General features: G+C 39.7%; 1 protein-coding gene across 1 annotated transcript in view; it reads right to left on the bottom strand.

Annotated features, from left to right (window-relative positions):
- LOC148693534 (uncharacterized) overlaps positions 1-20,345 on the bottom strand; it is a 68,258-nt gene that overhangs the window by 33,851 nt on the left and 14,062 nt on the right. The window contains exon 2 of the mRNA XM_088678042.1: positions 14,607-16,995. Coding sequence (XP_088534168.1) covers positions 14,607-16,995 — 2,389 coding nt within the window. The remainder of the gene's footprint in view (positions 1-14,606; positions 16,996-20,345) is intronic.

Raw genomic sequence — 20,345 nt, 5'->3', positions numbered from 1 at the left:
AATTTACATAGATAAGTAAATTGAATTCACAACTTATGAAACGCAATTAGAAGTAATCAAATCATATAGCAAGTATGTTCATGGTTTCGAATCCCCCCCTAGCCAAGGGGGGGTTTAGTTCCTCATACGCACAAAACAAAGAGAATTGAAATTAAACATTGAATTCAAAGGAAAAGAAACACCTAGAAATTCCAGTGACGCGAACTCGAATTGCATGAACTTCCGAGCTTCCTTCTCCTCCTCCTTGGTGCGGCAAGGGTCTAGGGACAGGTTTAGGGCCTTAGGTGTATGGATGAATGGTTATGGAGGGATGTAGTAGTGTTTAGGGGAAGGGGATGGTGCGGCAAAGCTTAAAACTAAGGAGAAAGGTGTTTGGTGGCTGTGGCAAGGGTGTGGAGAGGGTTGGACGAATTTCTGGAATTAATGAATGTGTATGAGGGGTGGTGATCTGATCTAGGGGTTAATATGAGTATATATAGGCACTTAAAACCCTAGGGTAATCAGATATGGACTTGAATAACCCAAATCCACAAGGAAATAGGCTTAGAAATCAGAAATAGAAAGGGATAATGCTTCCTAGGTGCGGCAGGTAAGGAGATAAGGTGATAAGGCTTCTAGAATGCCTTGCAAGGCAAGGGAAATCAGCTTTCTAGAAGGATTTGGGGCGGCACTTAAAGGATAGGGCAGATTTAGGGCTTCTAGAAACCCTCCAATGGTAGGAAAACTCATGGCAAGGATGGATAAGGGTTCTAGAACAAGGATAAGGTTTCTAGAACAAGGATAAGGTGCCCTAAATGGATAAGGACTCCTCATTGCACATGGAAACTTTGCCTATTAGGATTAGGAAACCTTGTCTTTGTCATTCCTTCTTCATCTTGGACTCCTTTTCCTTCTTGGACTTGGAAAACTTCTTTGTTGCTTCACTTGAGACCATTTGGACTTTGCCTTTCCTACTTCAAGTAGGAAACCTTGTTTGAGTAGGCAACTTTGTTCTTCTAGGAATCCTAATTCAACTAGGAAACCCATTTTAACTAGGAATCCTAATTCAACTAGGAAACCATCTTCCATTAGGGACTTTCCTACTTCAACTAGGAACCCTTGCTCAAGTAGGAATCATCATCTTCAAGTCTTCAATTTCGTCCATCCTCTTGGCTCCAAGCATATGATGTCCATTCCAAGCTCTAATTTGCTCCAAAAGGCTCCAAAATGCATCCTTTTGCATACTTTGCCCTTAAAACCTGAAAACACATAGAACTAGCTTAAAAGACTACTTTACTAAGGAAAAACACTATAAATGCACAAAAACAAGCTAAACTAAGGTGCGTAAATATGCTCCTATCAAATTCCCCCACACTTAGATTTTGCTAGTCCTCGAGCAAAACAAAATGAAACAAAGTAAATAACGAAGTAAAACGAGTAAAACACAACCTACACCTTCCAACAATCGCCTCAGGGATTTCCAATGCACATGACATGTTAAAATTCATCATTCCCACAGATTTTAGCCATCTTTACGCTTAAGCATTTACTTAATCATGGTCACTACTCATTAGTTCACAAATAACCAATTACAACATGATTTTGAATGTAGTAACATGCCTTAGAGAATTTCCTCAATTCCTTACTAGATATGCACTCAATTTTCACACAGATTTTCTGACTACACACCCTATACTAGTTATATGTGAGAAGATAGATGTAAATATGAAAACGAATGCTCACATATATGTATGACAAAGAAACACTTTCCGGAGTTAATAACATGTTTAGATATGATCTCATGAATGGAACGCTACTACTTAGATGCGAGAACCAGTGACACCATATGCTCGTACCAATTTTAAACTCCACAAATTGAAACACAGAACACTCAAGATTAAAGTCAAGGGTTGTAACGGGGCTAGGGGTATTGGCTAACAAAGAAAGGTAAAGGATAAAACAAACGTTCTTTAAACAATAGTAAGCAAAGCAATGAACTTGATACTTAGAATTCAGTTTAGAGTGCAGAAAATAACTTTAAACACAAAGGGGAATACACGTGCATACTTAGGGTCAAATGCAACGTTTTGGACCCTTTCTTCAATAACCAACAACTTAGAGCTCATTTTATGCTCTTTCAACTCCTTTTCATACTTTTCACAACTTTTTCTTTTTTTCTTCTTATTTTCCACGAAATTTTTTTTTTTTTTTTTTTTTTTTTTTTTTTTTTCTCTCTCTTTTTTTTTCTTTTCTTTGCCGTGCCTCATTCAAGACTTTGGCACACCCATATATCAAGAATCCTTCCCCCACACTTGTTTTCTATAATGCAATGATCAAAAGGAATTCATCTTTGAGTTATGCTTTTACTATGCTTCAAGAACAAAGGTATGGGTGGTCCTACTCTAGGCTAGGTGAGGATAATTGTGGGTTAACAAAGAAAGTAGGCTACACAAGGCTCAACGGGGTTAAATCCTACAAACAAATGAAATAGGGAACTATGGCAATTTGGCTATGGTGGTCACTACTAACTTCATCTTGAATATGTGTTATGCAATTCAATAACATGTTTTGAATGAAATTGGCATGAGTTCTAGTATTTGGAACTAAATGATGAAACGCCTTCTAAGTAGTAACCAAGCAAAGAATAATGAGATCATGCAACGACTTTAGAAAACAAGAATGCACAGATTTTAACTCTCGAAATAAACGTTTAGGCTCAAGTCTCACAAGGTTGTAGCATTAGTTTGAGTTCCTTCCTTCAAGCATGTTACAAAAACTGATTTTTCTTTTTTTCTTTTTGATTACATGTGAAGTCATAAGTTATAACCACAACCAAGCATAACAAAGAGTAAATCAAACTTTCATCCATGTTAATTATTCTCTTTAACAGTCATGCAATTACAAACCGAATCCTCATCATTGTGTTGGAAGGTACCCTAAGACACAAACAAACACACAAAAACAACTTAAAAACAACTCTTTTTGGGTTTTCAAAACAATTTTTTTCAATTTTTTCTGGGATTTTCGGATTTTTAGAACAACAAACTCTAGAACACTCTAAAACGGCTTAAAAACACTTAAAAACAGCAAGAAACAACATTTGAAATTATGGGTGACAAAACCCTACGAATTTGCATCAAAACACTTTGGTTACCCCCCCCCCCCCCCCCCCACACTTAAATCAAACATTGTCCTCAATGTTTCAAGCATAGACTCACACAAATAACAAACAAACAAACAAAACAACATCTAACAACCTAACATGGCAGAAACAAAATTAACAACAAAGAGAAGAGTTTAGGAACGCAAATCTGGAATTGGAGTGCTTTCTCGGTCTTCCTTTGTTGAATGCATGGGTTGCCTCCCAAGTAGCGCTTGCTTTAACGTCGTACAGCCGGACGAAGACCTCATTCACTCCTTACTAGGGCCCACGGCTTCCAAGGGTATGTCATCCACGGCATGCTCCACAAAGGTGTCATAATAGGGCTTCAAACGATGCCCGTTCACCTTGAATTCTTGTCCCGTTTTCAAGCTTTGGATTTGGACTGCACCATGAACAAAAACATTAGTAATAACAAATGGTCCAATCCACTTAGAACGTAACTTACCGGGAAATAAACGTAAACGGGAATTGAATAATAGCACTTTCTGCCCAATTGAGAATGATTTCCCACGGATCATGTTGTCATGGAAAGCTTTGGTCTTTTGCTTGTAAATGCTTGCATTATCGTACGCCTCGTGCCGTATTTCATCAAGCTCATTCAATTGGAATTTCCTAAGACTTCCCGCTTCATCTAAGTGCATGTTGAACTTCTTGACAGCTGATAGGAGCATATTTATGCGACTTAAATGGCTTGTTCTCGTACATTTACGTTATGTTTCTTTAGTTATTTTAGTACTTTAAGCTATTTTCGTGTGTTTGTAGGTCCAAAGGGCTAAAGGAGCAAAAAGATGCATTTTGGAGACTTTTGGAGCACTTTTGGGCTAAGGACGGATAGCTTATGCTTGAAGCCAAAGTGTTGGACGAAATTGAAGACCTAATTGGAGCCAAAGTGTTGGAACCTTGTTCTCTTTAGTTTTAGGACATTTAAACCTTTCCTAATCCCAATCATGCCATGCATAACACACATCCATTCTAACACATTGTCATTGCACATGCATTTCCTTCATTAGTTAACCCACATGCACTTATCACTTATCATCACCACATATCATATCACTTAATCACTTATCACTTATCATCACCACTTAACCACTTATCATATCATAACCACATATCATATCACTTATCACTTATCACTTAACACAACATCCACCTACTTCACCTACAACATCCACTTCACCTACAACATCCACCTACTTCACCTACAAATGACATAGCCATATGTTCCCTCCACTACTCCTATAAATACCCTTGCATTCATTCATTCATGGACATCTCATTTCATACACAACACACCACAAACACATCCCTTTCTCTCTTAGCCGTGAGTCTCCCTTAGAATCCAAAAACCATCTTCCATTTCCATCACTCCCCACTCCATTCCACACTTCCATCCCCCCAACCAACTATCCCTAGACCTTATGCTACAACGAAGAGGAAGAGAAGAGGGCCTAAACGTTCATACAATTCAAGTTTGAGTTGTTGGAATGTTTAGGTGTTTCTTTGATTTCAATGTTTAATTTCAATACTCTTTGTTTTGTACGAATGAGGAATGGAAGAGAAGAGGGCCTAAACGTTCATACAATTCAAGTTTGAGTTGTTGGAATGTTTAGGTGTTTCTTTGATTCTCTTTGTTTTGTACCATGAGGAACTAAACCCCCCTTGGCTAGGGGGGGATTCGAAATAAATGTTTATGCTTGCATTTTGATTTGATTACTTCTAATTGCGTTTCATAAGTTGTGGGTTCAATTTGTTTAACCGTTTGATTGATAACTTATTTATGTATGTTTATTGAGAGTGCACGCTTAATTTTCATGCATGAATATGATGCTAGAATATAAGTGAGTTTCACCTAATCGTTATAAACTTATATTCACAAGTAGTGGAGGTTGCTTATAAACAATCGCGTTAAATGAATTCTTGGCACGAGTTTCATGCTCATCATAGTAACGAATGCCTCGTCAACACTTATAAGTTTCATAATGCTTAATGATCTTTGATTGTATCTTTATTGTGCTGTTGACGTAAAGGACTTTTGGAGAATGTAGTGAATTGCGTTGCGCTAACCCATCCAATTCATTAACTTAAGGAAAACTTGACGGTTAATTTAAGCGGACCTAATTAACTTGGGGTGATGAGAATTCATAATTTATTGAAATGTAATTGGAAATCTTTTTATTATGCAAGTGTAACGTATGTGGAGATGACCCCCTTAGCTAGCATTCATCCATTCTATTTCATCAATTTCATATTTACATTCTGTTTTAATTTGTTCATTTAATTTAATTTCGTATAAACTTAAATCTCCCTTTACTTTAATGTCAATTTAGTTAGAAATCATTTTAGTTTGTGTTTTTAAAAGCATTTTGAGTCTTTGGTTTGTCTTAGTGTTTTAAAGTTTAGTTTTACATTCTTTGAGTCTAGTTTAGTGTTTATTATTACGTTTTTACGTTTTTGAGTCAAATCCAAGTGATTAACAATCCCTCCTAATCCCCGGTCCAGAACGATCCCTACTTATATACTTACTACAATTTGACGAAAAGAGGGTTTAATTTGTGTGCGTATAATTCACGCAGCAAATTTTGGCGCCGTTGCCGGGGATTAGAAAATTTGCTAATCCCTTGGATTGTTTGTTTCTGTATTGTCTTTTAGATTTAGTTTTTATTTGTGTTTTGTTTGTTAAGAACAACATGGCACTTGATAACGCTTCTCTTTTGTCACAGCTCATGGAAAGGTCCCAAATGCAAAGAGTTGATATATCTAATCTTCAATCAAGGAATAACGTGTTTTCCAATACTTACAATTCGGATTGGAGTGATCATTCAAACTCTATGTGGTGGGAACCTCAAAATGCTCAACAAGGAGGATATTGGCAGCCACCACAACCTCATATTCAATATGCCCAACCAAACTCAAGTTCGTCAATAGATTATAATCAAAAGCTTAATGAATTAATTTGTTTGGTGCAGGGCTCACAAAATCAAGACAATGAGGCTCAACAAGAAGGATATTGGCAGCCATATGAGGAGTTCTATTCAACGCCTATGCAGCCACCACAAAGGTTGGACCACTTGGATAAGCAAATTGGGCAGATCGCGGAGTTCGTAGGACAGTTTCGAGACCAAGGCGAACTCCCTAGTTCAACCATTGCAAATCAGAAGGGAGAATTTGAAAACACCAATGCTATCATGTTGAGAAGTGACAAGGAGGTTGGAACGGACCCTCAACCATCAAAATCAAATCACAAGGAAGAGGAATACACCCAACCCACGGAAAGGGTGGAAACACCTTTACCGGAGGCACCTATTGCTCCTATGCCATCTAATACAGGTATGGTTGTTCCAAATTTCATTATTTTTAACCCCGTTCCAACAAGTATCCCTATTCCTTGCAGATTCATGACTTCCAAGGAAGAAGAAGGTGAAAAAGACATCTTGGAAGCCCTTTCAAAGGTGACAAGTAGGGAATGTCATGAATTCATCAAAGAGGACGTTCTTGAAACCACAAAATCCAACGAAGTTAAATTTGATGACATTGGACAAGTCATAACCATCACTTGCAATCTGGCCAAGTCCAATATCCCTGAAACTTTCAAAGGAGTGGTGTTTGTCATTGAGTTCTTGTCGGACAAAACAAGTAAGTTTTTTTCAAATTCCTTTACATTTTATACTAACTTGCTGTTTTTTATGAATCAGGCACCTACACTAGAATTCAAACCATTGCCGGTTCACTTCAAGTATCACCTTCCATTCAAGGACCAATTCCATGCCGTTTGATTTTATTTATGTTAATAAAAATAAAAAATAAAAAAAAAAATAATAAAAAAATAAAAAAAAAAGAGAAAGAAAGATACTAAACATGGAGAAAGGTGGAGCTTCACAAAGGTTGTTTGCGTGAAGCCCCACTATGAGGCGCAGAAGCGGAAGGCATAGAAGCGGGAGGCATAGAAGCGGGAGGCATCGGAGCGGAAGCCATCGGAGCGGGAGGCATCGGAGCTAGAGCATTCCAGGCCTCAATACTTGGCCAAGCGCTGGATGACCCAGGAAAAAGGTGCCTCTGGAGATAAGACGCAAGCCTTTGACGGTCACTGTGAATTCGACCCTCAGATTCTTGCAGCTCATCAAGCTTCCTCTTCATCCCCGACGAATAGTTATTTGCAAGCACATGCAAACTTCTATTCTCGTACTTAAGCTGCTGGATCTCTTGCTTAAGTCTTTCCACCTCTGTCATCAACGATTCCACTTGGCGGGACCGAGCAAGCAGGCGTTGGCCCATGTTGGACACAGAACTCGCACACTGAACACTAAGTGCGAGGGACTCTTGAACGGCCAACTCATCGGACCGTCCTGACAGCAGCCTACTATCTTTTGGAGTGAGGAGGTTTTTAGCTACTATTGTAGCTGTTGTGGCGTCCTGCATCACAGAGTCTTCACCTGAAAGAGGACCGTTAGAAGATAAAAAAGAAGGGCGCCATACATTACCTTGACGAGGCGCAACCGGATCGCTGCTGAGACTCAAATCTAAGCTAAGGTTCGATGAGTTTGCCATTTTTTTCAAAAGTGTTCAAAGAGAAGGGGTGGATGGAGTTAAAATTTCACAAAGGGCCGGAGTCGAGTTTCAGGAATGGGAAATCTTCAGAATGTGTGTGTTGGGGTGATTGATAGCTCTATAAAAAGCCAAGACGACGCGTCCACCGATTCAAAGAGCCGGATTTTCCGGCGTAATTTAGGCGACGCTTCCTCGGCTTTTCAGAAAACGCGTTCAACTTTGTCAAAAGATTTCTGACAAAGCTGAAAACACGTGGAGGCCATCATCGCATCTACACATCTTTAGCCGACAAGCGCAAAGTTCGGCGACGCTTTCTCTGCTTTTCAGAAGACGCGTGCAGCTTTGTCAAAAGGAGCCGCATCTGCACTACCACGTGTCGTTCAGAAAGCGAAGGGGCGTCGTTCAAAAATCGAAGGGGCGCCTGCTCAGAAATCGAAGAGGCGTATTCAAAGATCGAAGAGGAGCCACTATTTTAAAGAGTCGGATTTGCGGGATCAAAACGTTTGTCGACAAGGGTAAAAAGTACCACCACTTGATATTATCTCTATATATGTCGACCTTCGTCTTTTATGCCAGGGCAAACCTGAAGAAAATGCCCAACTCTCCCTCACCTCTGAGGGCGCACTCCCAGCAAAGCCTTTCAAAATACTCAATTCTTTCTTCTTCCCCAAAGATGATACCAGATGCCTGGAGTACATATGACCCAGGAGGAAACGGCGGATTGAAGCATGTGCTGATTCATTCACCGCTTCTTCAAAGCAAAGGTATCTCATATCATCAAGGTCAAAAGCAAATGTATCTCATATCATGCTCTTTCCCTGTCTTTTTCTTTGTCCTTGTTCTTACTTGCATGGCAAAGTAAAAGAAGCAATCAACCGGCACTTGGAGTCAGTCTTCCGATCTGGAGCCAACTGCCTGGAATCTATTCCTGATTGCTTACCTAGCGTTGCTCTCGAGTAGTCATCTTCAACAGTTGTTACACTTCCAGAGAAGGGACCACTCCTGCAAAGATTGAACAAAGAAACAGATAACAGGAGGAAGCTCAGACCTTCGGGGGAAACCAAAAGAACCATCCTGCTGCCCAGATCAAGAGTAGCACAAAGGAAAATCAATGATGGGCGGAAACCAGTTCAAGAGTAAGGCTGTGGAGTCACTATGATCAAAGCCTCAATGCAATTACCAAGGAGAAGATGGAATTTACACTCCATAACCAGATTTGCGTCCCTAAACTCTTCTCTTTGTTAATTACATTCTGCCATGTTTAGTATGTTTAAATTGCTTTTTGTGTGTTTACTTATGTTTTGTGTGAATCTATGCTTAAAACATTGAGGACAATGTTTGATTTAAGTGTGGGGGGGGGGGGGGGGGGTAACTAATGTTGTTAATTTAAATTCGTGGGATTTTATCACCCATAACTTCAAATGTTGTTCCTTGCTGTTTTAAGGTGTTTTTAAGTTGTTTTAGAGTGTTTTAGTGTGTTTTGTTTTATAATTCGAAAATCCCATAAAAATTTGAAAAATTGTTTTGAAAAACCCAAAAAGAGTTGTTTTAAGAGTCGTTTTTGTGTGTTTGTGTCTTAGGGTACCTTCCAACACAATGATAAGGATTTGGTTTATAATTGCATGACGGTTAGAAAGAGTTATAAACATAGAGAAAAGTTTGATTTACTCTTGGTATATGCTTGGTTATGGTTATAATGTATGACTTCACATGCAATCATAAAAGAAAAAAATTCGTTTTTGTAACATGCTTGAAGGAAGGAACTCAAACAAACGCTACAACCCTGAGAGACTTGAGCCTATAACGTTCTTTGGAGAGTATAATCTGTGATTTCTTGTTTTCTAAAGTCGTTGCATGATCTCATTATTCTTTGCTTGGTTACTACTTAGAAGGCGTTTCATCATATAGTTCCAAATGCTAGAACTCATGCCCATTTCATTCAAAGCATGTTATTGATTTGCATAACACATATTCAAGAAGAAGTTGTGTAGTGACCACCACCATAGCCAAATAGCCTTACTTCCCATACTTCGTATATGTTGTAAGTTTTAACCCCGTTGAGCCTCGTTTTGCCTTTATTCCTTGTTTACCCACATCACCCCTTACCTAGCTTAGAGTAGGACTTTCCTATACCCTTGTTCTTAAAGTTTAGTGAGCATGACTTAAATGAATTCCTTTTGAGTTACATTATGCAAGAAAATGAGTGTGGGGGAGTAAAAGTTTGTTCTTACGTTTATATGTATGTTTTGAGATTCAAAAGAAAAAGAAGAAAAGAAAAAAAAAAAAAAAAAAAGGAGTGAAAATAAGTAAGAATGAACTCACGAGCGTTGATGGTTGAAGAAAGGGTCCAAAAAGTTGAATATGGCCCTAAGTTTTGTGTGATTTTCCCTTGGGTGTTCAAAGTTGACTTCTGCGTTCTTAAGGGAATTCTAAGTGCCTAATTCAATACTTTGCTCACTATTGCTTTAAGAATGTTTGTTTATCCTTCACCTTTCATTGTTAGCCAAAACCCTAGCCCCGTTACTACCCTTTGACTTCTATATTGAGTGTTATGTATTTCAATTGTGGAGTTTGAACTTGGTATGAGCTTATGGTGTCACTGGTTCTCGCGTCTAAGTAGTAGCATTCCATTCATGAGATCATATCTAAACATGCTTATTAACTCCAGAAAATGCTTTCCTTATTATAACATATGTGAGTGTTCGTCTACATGTTTACATCAATCTTCTCACATATACCTAGTGTAGGGTGTGTAGTCAGAAAATCTGTGTGAAAAACGAGAGTACATCTAGTAAGAAATTGAGGGAATTCTCTAAAGGCATGTTACTACATTTGAAATGTGTTTTAATTGCTTAATTGTGAACTAGTATGTGGTGACTATGATTAAGAATGTACTTAAGTGTAAAGATGGCTCAAATCTGTGAGAATAATGATTTTTAACTTGTCATGTGCATTGGAAGTCCCTGATACGATTGTTGGAAGGTGTAGGTTGTGTTTTGTTCTTTTTGTTTTGTTTTTCTGTTTTGCTCAAGGACTAGCAAAAGCTAAGTGTGGGGGTATTTGATAGGAGCATATTTATGCGACTTAAATGGCTTGTTCTCGTACATTTACGTTATGTTTCTTTAGTTATTTTAGTACTTTAAGCTATTTTCGTGTGTTTGTAGGTCCAAAGGGCTAAAGGAGCAAAAAGATGCATTTTGGAGACTTTTGGAGCACTTTTGGGCTAAGGACGGATAGCTTATGCTTGAAGCCAAAGTGTTGGACGAAATTGAAGACCTAATTGGAGCCAAAGTGTTGGAACCTTGTTCTCTTTAGTTTTAGGACATTTAAACCTTTCCTAATCCCAATCATGCCATGCATAACACACATCCATTCTAACACATTGTCATTGCACATGCATTTCCTTCATTAGTTAACCCACATGCACTTATCACTTATCATCACCACATATCATATCACTTAATCACTTATCACTTATCATCACCACTTAACCACTTATCATATCATAACCACATATCATATCACTTATCACTTATCACTTAACACAACATCCACCTACTTCACCTACAACATCCACTTCACCTACAACATCCACCTACTTCACCTACAAATGACATAGCCATATGTTCCCTCCACTACTCCTATAAATACCCTTGCATTCATTCATTCATGGACATCTCATTTCATACACAACACACCACAAACACATCCCTTTCTCTCTTAGCCGTGAGTCTCCCTTAGAATCCAAAAACCATCTTCCATTTCCATCACTCCCCACTCCATTCCACACTTCCATCCCCCCAACCAACTATCCCTAGACCTTATGCTACAACGAAGAGGAAGAGAAGAGGGCCTAAACGTTCATACAATTCAAGTTTGAGTTGTTGGAATGTTTAGGTGTTTCTTTGATTTCAATGTTTAATTTCAATACTCTTTGTTTTGTACGAATGAGGAATGGAAGAGAAGAGGGCCTAAACGTTCATACAATTCAAGTTTGAGTTGTTGGAATGTTTAGGTGTTTCTTTGATTCTCTTTGTTTTGTACCATGAGGAACTAAACCCCCCTTGGCTAGGGGGGGATTCGAAATAAATGTTTATGCTTGCATTTTGATTTGATTACTTCTAATTGCGTTTCATAAGTTGTGGGTTCAATTTGTTTAACCGTTTGATTGATAACTTATTTATGTATGTTTATTGAGAGTGCACGCTTAATTTTCATGCATGAATATGATGCTAGAATATAAGTGAGTTTCACCTAATCGTTATAAACTTATATTCACAAGTAGTGGAGGTTGCTTATAAACAATCGCGTTAAATGAATTCTTGGCACGAGTTTCATGCTCATCATAGTAACGAATGCCTCGTCAACACTTATAAGTTTCATAATGCTTAATGATCTTTGATTGTATCTTTATTGTGCTGTTGACGTAAAGGACTTTTGGAGAATGTAGTGAATTGCGTTGCGCTAACCCATCCAATTCATTAACTTAAGGAAAACTTGACGGTTAATTTAAGCGGACCTAATTAACTTGGGGTGATGAGAATTCATAATTTATTGAAATGTAATTGGAAATCTTTTTATTATGCAAGTGTAACGTATGTGGAGATGACCCCCTTAGCTAGCATTCATCCATTCTATTTCATCAATTTCATATTTACATTCTGTTTTAATTTGTTCATTTAATTTAATTTCGTATAAACTTAAATCTCCCTTTACTTTAATGTCAATTTAGTTAGAAATCATTTTAGTTTGTGTTTTTAAAAGCATTTTGAGTCTTTGGTTTGTCTTAGTGTTTTAAAGTTTAGTTTTACATTCTTTGAGTCTAGTTTAGTGTTTATTATTACGTTTTTACGTTTTTGAGTCAAATCCAAGTGATTAACAATCCCTCCTAATCCCCGGTCCAGAACGATCCCTACTTATATACTTACTACAATTTGACGAAAAGAGGGTTTAATTTGTGTGCGTATAATTCACGCAGCAACAGCCCAAAGAGCTTTATGCTCCAACTCCACGGGAAGATGGCACGCCTTGCCATAGACAAGTCTAAAAGGGGACATCCCAATGGGGGTTTTGTACGCCGTACGATACGCCCAAAGTGCATCATCTAACCGTAAGCTCCAATCCTTCCTTGTTGGCCCAACGGTCTTCTCAAGTATTTGCTTGATCTCTCGGTTGGAAACCTCGGCTTGGCCATTCGTTTGAGGATGGTAAGGTGTAGAAACCTTATGGGTGACATGGTATTTCCTCAATAACGCTTCAATGGTCCGATTGCAAAAGTGTGACCCTCCATCACTAATGATCACTCGTGGCATTCCAAACCTTGCAAAAATGTTAGTTCTAATAAAATCTGCAACCACTTTAGAATCATTAGTCCGGGTGGCCTTGGCTTCCACCCATTTTGACACATAATCAACCGCAAGCAAAATATACATGAAACCATACGATGAAGGGAAGGGACCCATAAAATCAATACCCCAAACATCAAAAATTTCAACATTTAGGATAGAAACCTGCGGCATTTGGTCCCTTGCACTAATACCACCCATTCTTTGGCATTTATCACATGTTAAGCAAAACGTTCTAGCATCCTTAAAAATACTAGGCCAATAAAATCCACATTGTAACACTTTGAGGGCTGTGCGTTGTGTGCCAAAGTGCCCTCCACATGCATATGTATGACAAAAACTCAAAATTGAATGACATTCAGAATCATGCACACAACGACGTATAATCTGATCGGGACAAAATTTCCATAAGTATGGATCATCCCACACATAAAATCGTGCATCATGCCTAAGTTTATCACGTTGGTGCCTAGTGAACTCACTTGGAATACGTTTTGACACCAAAAAATTAACAATATCGGCATACCAAGGTGCACTAACCTTAATGGACAGCAATTGTTCATCGGGGAATGTCTCGGCAATGGGTAAGGCCTCTTCATTGTGCACCATTCGGCTTAGGTGGTCAGCCACCACGTTTTCACTTCCCTTCTTGTCCCGAATCTCTATGTCGAACTCTTGAAGTAGCAACATCCATCGAATTAGCCGTGGCTTGGCCTCCTTTTTAGTGAGCAAGTACTTCAGAGCTGCATGATCAGTGAAAACAATTACTTTAGTACCAATTAGATATGATCGAAATTTATCTAAAGCAAAGACAACGGCAAGAAGTTCTTTTTCCGTAGTGGAGTAGTTCAACTGGGCATCGTTCAACGTCCGTGAGGCGTAGTAGATAACATGCGGCCTCTTGTCCTTTCTTTGTCCTAAAACTGCTCCTAAAGCATAGTCGGACGCATCACACATGAGCTCGAAAGGTAGACTCCAATCCGGTGGAACAATGATGGGTGCCGTGGTCAACAACTCCTTAAGTTGGTTGAATGATGCCGTGCACTCCTTGGTGAATTCAAACGTCACGTCTTTTTGTAGGAGACGGCAAAGAGGTTGTGCAACCTTCGAGAAATCCTTGATAAACCTACGATAAAATCCTGCATGGCCAAGAAAAGAACGAACCTCTCTAACCGAAGTTGGAGAGGGTAAGTGACGTACAAGATCTATTTTCGACTTATCAACCTCAATACCGTTTTCAGAGACTATATGACCTAAAACTATGCCTTGTTTAACCATGAAATGGCATTTCTCCCAATTAAGAACAAGGTTAGTTTCAACGCAACGTTTTAAGATTAAACTAAGATTATGCAAGCAACCATCAAAAGAATCACCAAACACGCTAAAATCATCCATAAATACTTCAATGATTTTCTCAACATAATCAGAAAATATGCTCATCATGCATCGTTGAAATGTAGCAGGTGCATTACATAAACCAAAAGGCATGCGACGATATGCAAAAGTACCGAAGGGGCATGTAAAAGTGGTTTTTTCTTGATCTTCGGGTGTTATGATAATTTGATTATAACCAGAATAACCATCAAGAAAACAATAGAAAGCATAACCGGCTAACCTCTCAAGCATTTGGTCGATGAACGGCAGTGGGAAGTGATCCTTCCTTGTTGCGGCGTTTAGCTTCCTATAATCGATGCACACCCTCCAACCGGTTTGAATGCGTTGAGGAACAAGTTCATTCTCGGCATTTGCAACCACAGTCACTCCAGATTTCTTCGGAACACATTGCACGGGTGAGACCCACTTACTATCCGAGATTGGATAGATTACTCCACAATCCAAAAGCTTGATTACCTCCTTCTTCACAACTTCCATCATCGGAGGGTTGAGACGGCGTTGAGCCTCTCTGGATGTTTTGGACCCCTCCTCTAGAAGTATGCGATGCATGCATGTAGTAGGGCTAATTCCCTTGATGTCGGCCAAGGTCCATCCAATTGCTGTTTTGTACTCCTTAAGCACTCGTACCAATTTGCTCTCTTCTTGTGCCGTGAGTGAGGATGAAATAATGACGGGCAACGTGTCATCCTCGCCCAAGAAAACGTACTTCAAATGACTAGGCAACGGCTTAAGTTCAAGTGTAGGTGGCTGCACAACTGAGGGAAGCATTTTATTAGCCGAAACTGAACTTAAAATAGGGTCCGAATACTTACCCGATTGTAATGGCAATGACTCAAGGGCAGCCACCATCTCAATAATATCCTCATTAGGGGGCACGGCCAAGGATTCCTCATGCATGCCGTGGGGTTCCTTGGTGGTTGTTTCCATGTTTTGCATGTTCCTTCCTTGTGCAATGACCAATTCAAGTGCATCATCCTTCAAATTGTCTAAATAGTCCTGCGCCAAAGAGTTAATTATATCAATAGCAAAACATGAATGATTCTCACTAGGGTACTTCATAGAATCAGAAAGATTGAAATTAATAACTTCCCCATCAAATTCCATGGTCAAAGTGCCATTATATACGTCAATCTTCGTACGAGCAGTTTTCATGAATGGCCTTCCGAGGAGGATGGGCAACGAAGGGGCATGGTCCGATTCATCCATCTCAAGTACGTAGAAGTCCGCCGGGAAGATCAAATGATTAACCTGCACTAACACATCTTCCAAAACTCCCTTTGGATAGGCATTAGATCTATCGGCTAATTGTATGATCACACCATCGTTTTTTAACGCTCCTAGGTTCATAGATGCATAAATTGAATATGGCATGACATTTATAGATGCACCTAGGTCTAACATGGCAGATTCAAACCTAGAATTACCAATAACACACGGAATTGTAAAACTACCCGGATCTTTGCATTTTGGGGGCAGCTTGCGTTGTAAGATGGCTGAGACGTTTTCACCTACTTTGACCACCTCCTTGGTCGAAATCCTCCTCCTATTGGTGCAAAGTTCCTTCAAGAACTTGGCGTACCTCGGGACTTGCTTGATTGCATCCAATAGGGGGATATTAACTTGAACTTTCCGAAACGTCTCCAAAATGTCCTTTTCCGCTTCTTCTTTCTTTGTTTGCTTAAACCTACTAGGAAAAGGAACATTCGCAGGAAAATCATTAGTAGGAACCGAACTTGACACGTTCTTACCTTTATTGGATGAATTGGACGACTTGGGATCACTTGGAACTTGCGGCACATTTGGTTCCACCTTGGCCGTGAGTGGCCTTTGCTCCTCCTCTTCAATTCTCAACTCATCCTCCTCGTTGGAACGTGATTTGGATGGGTTGAGGTCAGATCCGACTTGCTTTCCACTTCGCAAATGCATAGCTTTTGCAGATTCGAATCCACCTTTCGGATTGACCACCGTTGAGCTAGGCAACCTTCCTTGCTCACGAAATTGCCCCATGAACTCGGCAATCTGTCCCACTTGCTTCTCCAAGTTGTCCACCCTCTTGTCTTGGATTTGTCTCTCTTTGTTTTGAGTTTGGACTTCCTGCGTCAAAGTAGTGAGTAATTGAAAAATCTTATCATTATCACTTGAATTACCTACATTGCTTTGGGCAGGTTGTGCTTGGGCTTGTGGTGGTGCCAACGGCTTTTGATAGAAACCCGGGGGTTGTTGCCTAAATCCGCTTTGTTGTTGACCTTGTTGGGGGTCTCGCCATTTGAAATTCGGATGATCACGCCAACCGGGATTGTAAGTATTAGAAAACGGATCACCACGTGTTTGGTATTGGTTGCCATATCCCACGGCATTGAGTGTCTCCCACCCTCCATTCTCGATCAATTGTGGGCATTTGTCCGTAGGGTGTCCTTGCATGGAGCATACGCCACAAGAAGCTACGGTTTTGACTTTTGGACCTTCCACCACCTGAGAAAGCAACGTAGTAAGGTTAGCCATTTGATTTTGAAGTTCGGTTATGGTACTTACCTCATTGACTTGGTGTTGCCGTGGGGTACTCCTCTGTCCAACGCCTTCGTATTGTTGAGCATTCAATGCTCGATTAGCAATCAAGGTCTTTGCAGCCGTGGGGGTCTTGTCCACCAAGGCTCCACCCGCTGAGGCATCTAGCATTTGACGTTCAATAGGTAGAAGTCCCTCGTAAAAGTATTGTAGAAGTAGTTCCTCCTTCATTTGATGCTGTGGACATGAAGCAACCAGAGATTTAAAACGTTCATAATAAGTAGGAAAGGACTCACCTTCATCTTGTTGAATTCCACTTATCCTTTTTCGTAGGAGGATGACTCGAGAAGTTGGGAAAAACTTCTCCAAGAAAGCCCGTTTCATGCTCTCCCATGATGTGACAGTTCCGGGAGCCAATTCGTACAACCAATCTTTCGCTTTCTCTTGGAGAGAAAAGGGAAAGGCCTTCATCTTCAAGATGCTCTCATCTACGTTCACCGGAGTCATGCTTGAGCAAACGACTTCAAACTCCTTCAAATGCTTGTTCGGATCTTCCATGGATAGCCCATGGTACTTCGGAATGTGATGTAATAGGCTTGACTTCAATTCGAACTCGGCAGTCTTGTCTTGAGCCGCCCTTGGGTATTGGATGCACAAGGGTGCGGCATTGGCCAATCCCGAAGCGGAAAGCTCCTTGATTGTTCGGTTGTCCACTGCCATGTCTTCCACTTCTTCTTCAAATTCAGAAACGGACTCGGAACTTGCACTTGATTCACTAGGTTCCGGGTTCTTCCTCTTACGTCTCAACTCACGCTCAAAATCGTCGTCAAAGTCTAAAATATGTTCGTGAACCGGATTAGAACTCCGAGTCATAAACAAGTACCTAAAACAAGAAACAAAATAACATAAGAATCTGATCTAATAAGAAAAACGAAAATAACAATCCAAGGGATTAGCAAAGTTGCTAATCCCCGGCAACGGCGCCAAAATTTGATGCGAGATTTATACGCACACAAATTAAACCCTCTTTTATCAATTGTAGTGAAGAATGTAAGTAGGGATCGTTCTGGACCGGGGATTAGGAGGGATTGTTAATCACTTGGAAACTGACTCAAATATGTAAAAACAAGTTTAAAACACTATACTAGACTCAAAGAATGCAAAACTAAACTTTAAAACACCAAAACAAACCAAAAGACTCAAAACAGCACCAAAACACTCAAAACAGCCTTAAAAACACAATCTGGGCAGTTTTGAACACTAGACACAACTTTGGACGAAAATTGGTTTTACTTTGACCTAAGACACTTAAAAACACAAACTAAAGTGATTTCTAACTACTATGACTCAACAAAGTAAAGGGGGATTGATTTTGGACGAATTTAAAAACAAAACAAACTTTTTAAATTAGAACAGATTGTAAAACGAATTTGATGGAATTGAATGGATGGGAAGCTAGCTAAGGGGTTCATCTCCACACATGTTATACTTGCATATAAAACGATTTCCAATTGCTTTTCAATTACCCATGAATTCTCAACGCCCCAAGTTAATTAGGTTCGCTTAAATTAACCTTCAGATTTTCCTAATGTTATTGAATTGGATGATTGCATACGACAACCCAAAACATTCCCCACAAGTCCCCTACATGATTGCATAATAGAGGTACAAGCAAGAATCATTAAGTTCTATGAAAACCATAAGCATTGACGAAGCACTTGTTACTATGATTGCATGAAACTTGTGCCAAGAATTTACTTAACGCGATTGAGATCATCAACCTTTACTACTTGTGAATATAATTCCATAACGATTAGGTGAAATTTCCTTATATCCTAGCATCCAATTTATGCATGATAATTAAGCGTGCACTCTCAACCAACACACACAAATCAATGTAATTTACATAGATAAGTAAATTGAATTCACAACTTATGAAACGCAATTAGAAGTAATCAAATCATATAGCAAGTATGTTCATGGTTTCGAATCCCCCCCTAGCCAAGGGGGGGTTTAGTTCCTCATACGCACAAAACAAAGAGAATTGAAATTAAACATTGAATTCAAAGGAAAAGAAACACCTAGAAATTCCAGTGACGCGAACTCGAATTGCATGAACTTCCGAGCTTCCTTCTCCTCCTCCTTGGTGCGGCAAGGGTCTAGGGACAGGTTTAGGGCCTTAGGTGTATGGATGAATGGTTATGGAGGGATGTAGTAGTGTTTAGGGGAAGGGGATGGTGCGGCAAAGCTTAAAACTAAGGAGAAAGGTGTTTGGTGGCTGTGGCAAGGGTGTGGAGAGGGTTGGACGAATTTCTGGAATTAATGAATGTGTATGAGGGGTGGTGATCTGATCTAGGGGTTAATATGAGTATATATAGGCACTTAAAACCCTAGGGTAATCAGATATGGACTTGAATAACCCAAATCCACAAGGAAATAGGCTTAGAAATCAGAAATAGAAAGGGATAATGCTTCCTAGGTGCGGCAGGTAAGGAGATAAGGTGATAAGGCTTCTAGAATGCCTTGCAAGGCAAGGGAAATCAGCTTTCTAGAAGGATTTGGGGCGGCACTTAAAGGATAGGGCAGATTTAGGGCTTCTAGAAACCCTCCAATGGTAGGAAAACTCATGGCAAGGATGGATAAGGGTTCTAGAACAAGGATAAGGTTTCTAGAACAAGGATAAGATGCCCTAAATGGATAAGGACTCCTCATTGCACATGGAAACTTTGCCTATTAGGATTAGGAAACCTTGTCTTTGTCATTCCTTCTTCATCTTGGACTCCTTTTCCTTCTTGGACTTGGAAAACTTCTTTGTTGCTTCACTTGAGACCATTTGGACTTTGCCTTTCCTACTTCAAGTAGGAAACCTTGTTTGAGTAGGCAACTTTGTTCTTCTAGGAATCCTAATTCAACTAGGAAACCCATTTTAACTAGGAATCCTAATTCAACTAGGAAACCATCTTCCATTAGGGACTTTCCTACTTCAACTAGGAACCCTTGCTCAAGTAGGAATCATCATCTTCAAGTCTTCAATTTCGTCCATCCTCTTGGCTCCAAGCATATGATGTCCATTCCAAGCTCTAATTTGCTCCAAAAGGCTCCAAAATGCATCCTTTTGCATACTTTGCCCTTAAAACCTGAAAACACATAGAACTAGCTTAAAAGACTACTTTACTAAGGAAAAACACTATAAATGCACAAAAACAAGCTAAACTAAGGTGCGTAAATATGCTCCTATCAGCTTTTCAGAAAACGCGTACAGCTTTGTCAAAAGGAGCCGCATCTGCACTACCACGTGTCGTTCAGAAAGCGAAGGGGCGTCGTTCAGAAATCGAAGGGGCGCCTGCTCAGAAATCGAAGAGGCGTATTCAAAGATCGAAGAGGCGCCACTATTTCAAAAAGCCAGAGTT

The sequence above is a fragment of the Pyrus communis genome, chromosome 10 (genome assembly GCF_041283825.1).
Source record: "Pyrus communis isolate YQ-2024b chromosome 10, ASM4128382v1, whole genome shotgun sequence".
NCBI lineage: Eukaryota > Viridiplantae > Streptophyta > Magnoliopsida > Rosales > Rosaceae > Pyrus > Pyrus communis.
The sequence above is the reverse complement of the archived record's forward strand: the minus strand, read 5'-3'. Positions and strand labels throughout refer to the sequence as shown.